The sequence below is a fragment of the Sciurus carolinensis genome, chromosome 2 (genome assembly GCF_902686445.1).
Source record: "Sciurus carolinensis chromosome 2, mSciCar1.2, whole genome shotgun sequence".
Lineage (NCBI taxonomy): Eukaryota > Metazoa > Chordata > Mammalia > Rodentia > Sciuridae > Sciurus > Sciurus carolinensis.
Genome location: NC_062214.1, coordinates 101,828,840 through 101,840,876, shown reverse-complemented (window position 1 = coordinate 101,840,876; position 12,037 = coordinate 101,828,840). Strand labels below are relative to the sequence as shown.

Sequence of the window (12,037 nt, the reverse complement as noted above, 5' to 3'; positions counted from 1 at the left end):
TTATTTCCCTTCAAATGATAAGCTTTCCTGCATGGTCTACAAAGGATGAGGTTCTGGAGATTCACAGATACATCAAAGCATCAAGGTCATATAAAGAATCCCTGAGCTTACAACTAAGTTGTGCTAGTACCTCTGAGTGTTCTGAATGAGTCTTAATTACCTTTCAGGAACTGAGAATTATGAATGTGTTTACTACACATCGATGAAATTGTGCTGTCAAGGTAGGAAAAGGAAGGAGAGAAAATATAAATCAGTTTTCTGTGTTGAGAAGATGGGGCATGTTTTTCCTTGATCATTTCTATTTAATAATAAAACATTATTTTAAATATCTAGTATTCAACTCTCAGAGGCAGGGAAATAGCAAACTTTAGATCATGAAGGATTTACATAGTCAAGTCTAAACCTGTCTACTCGAGGAAGCTGACCTCAGAAATCAAAGTGACTTGCCCAAGATAACGTTACTGGTTCCTTTATTCTCTATGTGTTTATTAGGAGCCTATTATCTTCCATCTACCAGGGGTGTCACAAGGCTAGGAGTTGAAGCTAATGTCATGTTTCCTATTGCTCTTTTCCTTTGAGCTGAGGTGGGTATCTGTCTTCAGCTGGTCACTGATGTAGTTGTTCAACCTTGAGATTGCTGTGGATGTGAAATCCTAACCCTCATCTCAAAAAAAAGCTTATTACTTAGGAGAAAAAGCTTTGTACAGTGTCTTAAGCTCCTTAAGCCTCAGCTTCCATCTGTGAGTATAACAGCACTTGTCCTTCAGGGTGTTCTGAAGGGTAGAACTGGAGTAGAACAGCTCGCAGCAAAGCTCTAGTATCCACCAAGCCCTACCACGCAGAACCTCCTCTTCCAAGATAGCAGGCCATGTGGGAAGTGGAGTTAACACCTTGCCAAGGAGACTAGGGAGCACAGAAGGGCCCTGAACCCAGCTCACCAGGACAGGGAAGACACCTGGAGGCCACCCCGGAGCTGAACTTAAGCTGACATCTGACCCCTGGCCAGGAGGAAGTGGTGGGGCAGGACAGCCAGGATGCACTCAAACCTGAGACTCACCCAGAGCAAACAGTTGCGGAAATATTCTCATTTGGGAAAAGGAGATTTTCTAAAGTCACAGACTTGGGTTTTGAACATTTTTAATTCATAACTAGGTTTATGCAAAAACAATTCATTTCAATCAAAGCAAGTCATTTCATCATTTAAAAAAAAATTCAGGGGCTGGGGATGTAGCTCACTGGTAGAGCATGGACTTTTGAGTGTACAAGACTCTGAGCTCGATCCCCAGCCCCACCAAAATATTAAAAAAAAAAAAAACCTAATGAATGCAGTATATACTAGTGCACATCTTATGCTTCAATCATCATCTTCCTCTTCACTCCTTGCTTTCCTCTTTCTGGAATATTCATCTCCTGAACAGATTAAAGAGATGACTTGTAAAATTCAATAAAAGGCATTTCTGGAAATCTTGTCTAAAATGGTTCTGAATTGACAGTGGAGGAGTCAGCTCCTCATGTTAGACCTCGACACCCCTGGCAGCTGACCCGTGTCCACACACACACTGGTTCTAGAAGGGCAGGCTCCTAGAAACTGGATTTCCCTGGGCTGCTGTCAGGCATGACTTGCTTTTCATTCTATACTATGTTGTTTGTTTTTGTTTTGCTGTACTGGGGATTGAACCCAGGGCCTTGCACATGTGAGGCAAGCACTGAGCCACATCCCCAACCCTTGTTCTATTTTAATGTTTTATCTTCAGACAAGATCTCACTAAGTTACCCAGGCTGACCTCAAACTTGTGGTCTTTCAAACTTCCTTCATCAACCTCCTGAGTACAGGTATTACGGGTATGTGCACCACACCCAGTTTACTGATTGACCTTACCACATTACTTGAAATATGTTCCTCTGCTTCCTCAGTACTTCACTTTTCTCTGTCTTATGATTTATGTGTTTTTTTCAGTATGGTTTTAAATTTTTAAATATATGTGTGAATGGAAAACAAATGAAAAATTAAAAAAAAAAAAAAAAGTCACCAAAATTTAAGCATTTATGTGACTGTGATGTTTATTCCTATTTGTATCTCTGGAACTTAGAGCCAGAGATACAAACTTTACTTTGAGCCAGGCATGGCGGTGCAAGCCTGTAATCCCAGCCAACTCAGGAGGCTGAGGCAAGAGGGTGGCAAGTTCCAAGATGACCTCAGCAACTTAGCAAGATCCTGTCTCAAAAAAATAAAAGATCTGGGGATGCAGCTCAGTGGTAGAGTGCCCCTGGGTTTACTCCCCAGTACCGAAAAAGAAAAAATACATACATACATACATACATGCATGCAGCCTAACATGTTAAGTGTTAACAAAAGCAATGACTAAAAAAATTTTTTTAAACCAATAATCTGGCATAAGGGCAATAACAGTGATTCTCACACTTAGTTAAACTTAAAATTTTTTTGTGCCTGTGAAGTTATAAAAGGAAACAAGGAATTATTGGGGAAATATTTCAATAGCACAGAAATGAAATAACCCTCAAAAAATTAAGATGCATTTTCCCACAACAAACATGATAGGTCCCTTGCTCTACAGACACTGAACTATCTGTCATTCTCTACCTGAGCCATGGTGTCTGAGAGTCCTGCACCTTGCCTTATAGTAATTTCCATCTACCTGAAATGCCCCACTCTGCCTTGTGTGCCTGCCAAGTTTCCACTTATTCTTAGTACTCATTAGAAGTCTCCTCTGAGAAGCCTTCCAAGAGCCACCAAGCATAGGCATCAGATTCCCTTCTGGCCCTTCTGACTCCTGTTACTGCATTTGTCTCACTGAATTTCAGTGAATTGTATAGTTACCTGTGCTTCTTGTTGGTGAGCTCTTCCTCCCAGGAGTTGGTTCCTGGGCGTAAGGCCAACCCCTAGAATTGAGTAAATGTGGGCTTACCTCATCATCAGTGATTTTCTTTACTTTGAGTAATCTTTGAACCTTATCTTCTTCTGATCTCTCATCACTGTCTGAAGAATAGATTCTGGCTTGTTCCTCTGAAAGCAAAGGAATTTTAGACATGGTATTGGCCTCTGTAGTGATCCAACTTGACCTGACCATAGCCATCTTCAGCTATAACCATCACGGTTGCCCCTGAGAAACCCTGGCCTATCCATAGTGGTTTGAGAATCTTTGACCAGACCCTGGTGTCATCAGCACCAGGGATGTGCCTGATGCCTTTGCTATTAGTTGCATGTACACCTGGTAGATGAACATCACCTTTGTCCTGCCCGCTAGATAAGCCTCCTCCCTCTCACCCAAGTTGAGGATCCACTGGTCTTGCTGCCAGCCTTGACCATGCTTCTGTCAGTAAGTCCCCAATAAACAGCACTCTGTGCAATCCTGAAACTGTCTACCTCTTTCTTCAGTCTATCAGCACCTTCCGCCTACAGTAGCCAGTTCTTTTACACTAGATTTTCCCAGAAGAACTTTTGAAGATGATGACTTGAAATTTTCTTCTGCTAAATATTGTTACTTCCCACCAGACATTTTCCTTGAGAAGACAACAGGTTTTTTTAAAGTGTCAGTGGGAAGGTAAATATAACTTTCACACTTGCTGAAATGACTTAGATTGAAAGGTTTTGTTCTCAGGTTATCTGACCACTTCAAATACCCAAGAAACATTATGTATTATCGTCTTTATGAACTATGGAAATTTAAATATTGAATCTTTAATTATACAATTGATTGCATATATAACAGTTTATATAATAACATATTTCTCACCATAAACATTTAATAAATGTTCTTTGTTTTGGAGATGCCTTATGCTCACAGTTAACCTTTTCTGTGGGAAAGTGGCTCTAACAAAAACAAAACATCCAAAAAAAAAAAAAGGAGTCTTTGTACTGGCAGATGGACAGGGAGGAAGAGCTCCCCAGATCAAAAGCAGGCCCTGTCACCTGAAATAAGATGTGCCCACCACACCCGCCTCAGCCTGGAGTTCCCCTTGGTGATGGGCTTCAGTGGCAGCCAGGTTGGAGGCCTCCTCACCTTCCTCATCCTCCTCACTGCCAGTGTCCTGGTGGGGGACACTCGGCCCCTGCTGGTTCTGTTTCCCCTGCAGATGGACAGCCTGGTGAGTAGACAGCCTCAAGCGTTCTTCTTCTTTCTGTAAAGCAGCAAAAAACTCTTCTACTTAGAAAAGGAACCACTTTTAGCTGGACATAGTGATGTGCACCTGTAGTCCCCGCTACAGAAGAGGCTAAGGTGGGAGGATCACTTGAACCCAGGAGGTTTATACCAGCCTGGGCCACAGTCACATGCTGTCTCAAAAAAATAAAAGGCTACTTTCATGCCTACTTGAACCCTCTTTTACCCTAAGAAACATGTAAATGCCTAGTCCAAAACAGCACCTGTGTCTCCAGAGTACAGACATCTCTCGTTGCACCTCTGTTAGCACACATAGTGGATGGTTTGGTTTGGTGACATTATGAAGGCAATACAAGGGTGAAGAGGCAGGAAAGATCCCTCACACTAACTAGCCCAGTCAGAACTGGCACAGGAATGGCCTCAACTTACACTGTTCTCAGGACAGTGCCACTCAGCCCATGCAGAAGCCAACAGCCTGAGAAACCCTTCCATGCCCAGGACACCTGAACTGACTTCCCAGGGCAGTGGGGGCTGGCTGTCATCCCTGAGCTGCACACACCCGACCTTCCTAGGTTCCATTCCCAAAGTTTCTAGATAGTCCTGTCCTGACCCTCAACCCAGAGAGCTTCCCACAGCACCTGCCAACAGGTGGGGGTGAGGGGATTCCCAAACCACAAGGCAGAACCTTCATTGCCTCACAGCTGCCTGACATTCTGCACCTTGGTCAAAAGGCTGGGCCAGTGTCGGGCAAGCCAGGATGGTCTTTTGACCTTCCTATTTTCTAACACAGTTCTATAATACCTGTCAGAGGTTGGGTTCTAAAAATCGTTAGTTTTTCTCTGAAATCTCATAGATCCTGGGGAGAGTACCTGAGTCCCTATTTTGCTACCAGCAGCCATTGACATTATTGTGACTGATTAACTACATATGTAGAAGGTTAAGCTGGCTTCGGATAACTATAAGAAATAAAATAATAGCTTAGTAAGAAACAGTGATTTAATACTCTGGAAAATAACACCTCTTACTACACAAAATAATTCCAGGCTGAAGCCTAGAGAACATACCTTAATCATTTCTGTGCGTTGGCATTCAGGATCACGACCGGCTATTGGTAAGATTCTAATCTGAGTCTTCGAACTTCTATCCAGAAGCGGCAGGGTCATCTTTCTATGTGTGGCGCTGTCTGTAGAGTGAGGTCTGCCAGGAAATGAACGACAACCACAAAAAGTCTCGCTCTTTATTAAGAACATCTGGGGGCAAGCATACTAACAGCATAGACAGTGACAGCCTCACACTGAGCAGAGCGAGGAGGCAGGACCCCAGTTCCCCATTCTCTGGCTCCCTGAGAAGTTCCCTCAGCTGCCTCTCCTCCTGGGGAAATCTGACTGGGTCCGTAGAAGTGGAATGGAAAGGAGGGAAGGCAGGTGGTAAGGTCAAGGGCTTTTATAAAGAACACACAGCCCCACTCAGAGAGAAGAGAAGTAATATGAAATCTTAGTTTTTCAAGGGTGTCACAGATGCCAGAAAGCACACCTGGAGAACTGGAAGTGAGTCCCTCCAATTGGATAAAACTGGAAGGAAGGTCAAAGAGCCAAGGAAGGATGAGCCTTAGGAGAGGGTCTCTGAAGAAGGCATGGCTACAGAGAAATGTAAGAAGCGAAGCTGTGCTGGGTGGAGATCCCACCTTGGAGCACGGGGCAGCAGGGTTCTGCGTTCCTTCAGGATGCCCTTCTAGGAGACGTCCTTCACAGGTGGGACAGAGCTCCATTTATTGTGCCAGATTTCTATGTAGTCTTCAGCTTCATCAACACAATAATGTCTCCATGAGGTAGACATTCTCTTCATGTTATAGCAAAGGGAACTGGAAATGAGGGAGTTTGAGTCCTTCCTCAAGAATACACAACCTCAGGGCTGTCCCTTACCATTTTTAAGTAAAGACCAACAAATTCACTGGATATAATTTACATACTATAACATCACTTTTTAAAGTATAGAATTAAATAATTTTTAATTTGCAAAGTTATGCAAGCATGATCGTAAACTGATTTTAGAAGATTTTTACAACCCCCAAAAGAAACTTGTGCCTATGCTACACCTCTCTAGGAAAGTGGATCTTAATCTCAGCAGTGTATCTTTCAGAGGGAGGGTGTCTAGAAGGTGCCACAACACCACCCATGGCAGTGAGCTCAGCTGATCCACACATTGCTCGGGCACAGCTTGTCATGTCTGTTGCAGCCACACACTGACACCATTTCTGATGATACTCAGCTTTCCAGGTCAACTTCACTAAAGGGAAAGGCCATGCTGAGCAGCAGAGCCACACAGATACATCTGTTAAGCCCGCTACCAGGTGCACTGACCAGTGCGAGTCAATATACCAGTTTTCTAGGTTATACATCAGTCTCCTGTGAGTTTTATATTTAAATAAATATATATATAGTTTAGTTGACAATGGACCTTTATCTTATTTATTTATATGCGGTGCTGAGAATCAAACCCAGTGCCTCGCATGTGCTAGGTAAGCACTCTGCCACTAAGCCACAACCCCAGCCCCTCCTATGAGTTTTGATGGCATGAGCTAGCTCCCTGAGAAATCACAACTGAAATAGCGACTTATAGTTAACTTGAGAATCAGATCCCAGTCCTTGGTGAGCTGCACTATGGAATGAGGTCAATCAGAAGAATCAGGCACAACATCTCTGCTTTGTTACTCTTTAACTACAAGTGACAACGTGTGGATAGAAACAATTACCTAAAGGTAAGTCTGGATTTAAAGATGGCTTGTCCCAGTAGACCAGTGTCTTCCCTTATGAACAGGTGGTTGTGATTGCCCTGCAGTGGGGCTTTGTAGACATCAAACACTTCGTTGCCTAAATGCAGGGACATGCTGGAAAGGAGAAACCATTCAGCTATTAAGGTAGACATTTAGTGAGCCCTACAACGTCCATTCTAACCTGTTAGCTTCATTTAAAATAGTGTAGAACTGTGGGATCCTCTCTTCACACCGAATTCATAAGGAAGAAAAACTGCTGTCAATCACCTACTTCCTTTCAAAGTAAAAAATGTTCAAATCTATCCTCTTTTCAGCTTGAAAAATAATGACCTTGTAATTTCCCCAATCCCTACCATTTCATTAGCCAACAGAAATCATTTTTCAAAAATATTAATTAAAATATGTGGAATCTCACAGACGGGAACTAGTCTTAGTTTTTCACATGAACAAGACAGATACAAGGGATTTGATCACAACTTAGATTCAATGTCCAAAGTCTCCCACGAGCAAGGCTAGAATGACCTCGACTCTGCTTCTCTCAGGTTTCCCAGGGAATGCCAGGGGCCTACATGGTATCAATTCTTTAATGAAAATAACCCCAAAATAAAGTCCTACACAGAAAATGTCACTCACCCAGGCCTCCCCGGGGTATTTCAACATTCTTCAGACATGTTGCACTCACCTCCCATCTGACCACTTGACTATCCGAGCGTTGCTTTCTCTAACTTTCTTTCCTTCTTCATCTCGGCGTATCCTCCATCGTATAGTATTTTCTACCTGGTTCAAACCACAAAGGTGTTAGAAAACCAATTTAAATACATGTTCTTTTTTCCTCAAGTGATCTATAATCATATGCCAAGAATTGATAGTAATGATAGAATAAGCTTACTAAACGCTGAAACCCATCTGCTACAAATACCAGGAGATACTGATTGAACTAACCAGACATGTGCTTAAACTTTTTCTGAGGTCCAGTTCACAGCATTGGAAGGAGAACCGAAGCATGATGCAGGTTGGAGGCGCCATCGGACACACAAAGAGCTCCAAAGGAGGGCTGAGGCTTTGGCCCACTTATGGTGGACCGTTCAAATTGAGACTTCTGGGCTGGGGGTGCTGCTCAGTGGTGGAGCACTTGCCTAACAGGCACAAAGCCCTGGGATCCATCCCCAGTCCAAAAGAGAGAGAGAAGAAATTGAGACCTCTGTCTATTGCAGGGCTCCATGAAAGAAGGACTTAACAAGTGTCATTTAACTTAGTGAGGCAGAGGAACTCTGTGTATGAAATTAAATGTTTTAAAGAATAAACAATTAACTAATTAACAAAAAATTAAGCCATGTTTTTGAGTCCACATTTACCTCACATAGTGGGAAATGCTACGTCATAAAAACAGAGTAAAAACTGACCATGTCCAGTGCGACCACTGGGGACCCAGGTAGGAGCTCAGAGGAAACCTGATCAAGGAAGACAATGTCCTGTGTGAGCAATGTAGTGCTTTGCCAGCCCAGGACGTCTAGAGAAGAACAAGCTAATGGCGAGGTTTATTTTTGTGCATAATTTGAATATCCATAAAGAGTTTAAGACTGTTTTACTGTGGGAAGTTGCTAGGATCTACCCACTAGAAAATGTGGAGGCAGTTCTGTATACCTCACTACATTATCTTGAAGAAAGTAACAATTTGCAACATTTTTACCTCTACTTCTGTCAAAAACTTGAAATTGCAAGAAAAAAATAAGAAAAAAGAAAGTGACAAACCTATAGGAATTTTTTAAAAAGGGTATGATGTCTCTTCTCCCCTAAAAATACTCTGCAAAGCCATTTACTTCTTTGTTTTAAATAGTTATTTATTGATTAAACAGAAAACATGAAGGATTTTCATAAACTTGGGTCTTAAGTTATCATTCCTGTACTTAACAAAAGAAAAAACTTAGCCAGGAAGAGTGGTGTGTGTCTGTAGTTCCAGCTACTCAGGAGGCTGAAGTAGGAGAATCCATTGAGCCCAGGAGTTTAAGGACAGTCTGAACAATATAGCAAGATTCCATCTCATAAAAGAAGCAAACAAAAAGAAAAACATAAAAGCAATAGAGCATGAGGTGATACCTTTAATTTTAACCTGGTTCTGTCTTCCTCATAAAGCACTTTCTCATCTTCAAATTCATCTTCATAAAACTGAGGATCGAAAGGTCTAAAATTTTTAATATCATATTAGTTATAGTTAATAATTAATATGAGTGACACTATTAACCATCTTTACAATATGCACCAATGTTTCTTAAAATCACAGTAGACAACTTCATGTAAGCCTTCAAGGAAATATGCAAATTATGGTACTTCCTAGAAATTTATTTAAAATATTGTCTGAAATAAAATCCAAATGTGACTAACGATTCAAAATCTTCATTGGAGGACTATGTCTTGTAAAGTGTAAGCAACACATTATCTAACACTTCATATTTATATATGATTTTTTAATATATTTATGTAAAACATTTTTTACAATAAAAAGATCTATATTAGAATATTTATATTCAGGGAACAAAGAGGTACTGCATCATCAAATGTGGAATGTTGAAAAAAATAGTTAAATAAAGACTGAGTGCAGCTGGGGCTTTAAGAACAGGTCATGCTTAATTGCACAAGAGCTTGTACATATGTGCCTTATTGAATTCTCCCCATTGGCACTGTTTTGTTGTCAAAACCATTTTTTCTAGATACACAATGATATCTGCACTGAACACTTGTGGTCTGTCTGCATCTTCGGCACTCATTTTCCAATTATTCAGCTTTAGTGAAAAATGCCACCATCAGTTGCCGTATCTGTTGAAAGTACCAAAATGCTAGAGAGATTACTAAAGTTAAAACTCTTACCAATAATTCTTCATTTTTCTACCATAGCATATCCTAAATTCATTTTTTAAGTTATAAGATAAATATCTTTATGATCAGTCAATTCATGATAAATAAGAAAAAAAAATTTTTTTTTGTTCTACAGTTTTATTCAATATCTTGAAATTTTTAATCAGTTCTCTTACTTGGGTTCTATACTGAGAAACTTGGGTAGTTTAACAAAATATAATTCATTTCCTAAGTCAGAGTTGATACTGGGAATTTCTATTTCTATTCTGGTTTCAGAAATGGGCTCTTCTTCCTGCTGGTCCTGAGGTACTCTGTGTTCGTCCTAAGAGAGGAATCAGAATGTGAGAGCATGACGAGACAGAAGAAATGTTCTAGCTTTACTCTGTACCAGGCAGAGGAAGGTTTGAAAAGAAGTAAATTCAGACACCACTTTAGGAATAAAAGCAACCGCTCCGAGCCTCTCCCTAGAAGCTCATCCTCCACCAGATAAAACCAGCCTTTTAAAAAAACAACATGGGAACAAAATCTATTAGCCTGAATTACTAGAAAAAATATCAACTTTATTGATGTTTCTATTTTTCATAAAACATTCAGCAACAGAAGTGTGAAATTATTCAACCCATTAATACTAACGGCTAAAATCAGAAAATACTAACATAGCCCACATTATGAGTCCTGCCTGTCCAGCCCGGGTCAGCTTCGTCCTGAACAGTTCCTTCTGTGACTTCTAATATCCTCATATTCCCAGTACAGGTAAGAAGACCCCCCATTCACCACGTGTTCAGTTATCCTTGTCCTCTCTCAACATCAGAGAGACAGACTCAGCCTCTGAACGTTTTTTTCTTATTTTCACTCAGATTTGTGATGGTACTTACAACGGGCTGTCTTGGAATGGGTGGTGGATTGTTCTCATCACTCTCTGAAGAAATGTCATCTATATCTCCAAACAGATCCATGGTCCCCCTATAATGTTCAATGTTGGGGGAAAATGCACAACATTTATTGGTCTGACTAAAGTTCTTCACCAACCAAATCTCCACTAAAACAACCTCAAACTGGCTCTCAAGTCTGGCCCCAGAAGCCTGACCAGTGCCTTGGAGATGGAAGAAGGCAAAGTCAGTTGGTGAAAGGCAAAGTCGCTGTGACGGCCGGCTTTCAAGATGGCTCCCAGCAATTCCCACCTCTGGCTTTCATGCTTTTGTGTGTTCCCCTCCAACACTGCCTTGTGATTGTTCTATGTGGTCAATGGAATATAACCTCACTTTACAGTCAGGCTATGAATAACATTGGCTTTTCTGTCTTGCTCTTTCTCTCTTGGGTATTACTCTGGGGGAAGCAGCTACAGAACTCAAACTTCCTGTGGGGAGGCCCAAGAGGTGAGAAAACAGGACTCTGCCAAGAGCCGCACGAACTGTCTTGGAAACAGCCTTCCATTCCAAGACTGGATACTGCAGTGCAGCCTGTGAAACCCCAAGCTATTCTGAATTTCTGACCCTCAGAATTTGTGTTAGATAGGAAGTGTGCATTGTTTCAAGCTGCTGGGTACTGGAGTGATTCGTTACAGCAATAGATAACTAATGTGGCTACCCAGAAGGCACTTTCTCCCTTTATTTCCTATATCCCTGTTTTCCCATTAACTTTGTTCTCTGGGATCCCAATGACTTCCTACAGTCTCAGTATACTCAAGTGGCAGCTTGGGTTTACCACACAGTTCTGGTCTCTTTTTAAAACACACAGACCTACGTTGGTCCACACACCCCTTCTTTCAAGCAAGAACATCAGCTAGAACCAGGCATGGGCATACAACTTTTTAATCCTAGCAACTTGGGAGGCTGAGGCAGAAGGATCACATATTCAAGGCCAGCCTCAGCAATTTAGCGAGACTCTTCTTCAAAATATAAAAAAAGCGGGGGGGAATTGGTGCTGAAGACATATCTCAGTGATAGAATACTTGCCAAGAATGTACGTGCAAAGGCCCTGGGTTCAACTCCAGTACTAAAAAAGAAATCAACCCTGTGTAGGCAAAAATAAACTATATAAACCAGCATACGCTAGAGGACTGTGGCAATGACCCAGGAAGAAGCCAGTAAGGGAAAGGAAGCTAAAGCTTGGTAGATGTTAAAGTTTATTAAATTCAATCCAAAATAAATGACCACCGCCAGTAACAACTGTTCAGAGAATTCAACTTTGTTTTGAATTCTCAACTCCTTAAGACTGATCAGTGCTAGATACTTAACTTTTCACAATTCATGAATATTTGTGTGGTACCAGGTCCTTAAGTATTCCTAGT

General features: G+C 41.4%; 1 protein-coding gene across 1 annotated transcript; it reads right to left on the bottom strand.

Moving 5' to 3' along the window:
* Window positions 1–1,313: 1,313 nt before the first annotated feature.
* Window positions 1,314–10,703, bottom strand: LOC124973954 (RNA polymerase-associated protein LEO1-like). The gene is made up of 9 exons (XM_047537576.1): window positions 10,574–10,703; window positions 9,924–10,056; window positions 8,992–9,076; window positions 7,577–7,671; window positions 6,874–7,008; window positions 5,186–5,318; window positions 4,023–4,140; window positions 2,928–3,025; window positions 1,314–1,410 (listed from the first exon to the last, which is right to left on the bottom strand). Exons 1-9 carry the CDS (start codon window positions 10,701–10,703, stop codon window positions 1,348–1,350), a joined length of 990 nt encoding a protein of 329 aa, XP_047393532.1. The 3' UTR covers window positions 1,314–1,347.
* Window positions 10,704–12,037: the final 1,334 nt, after the last annotated feature.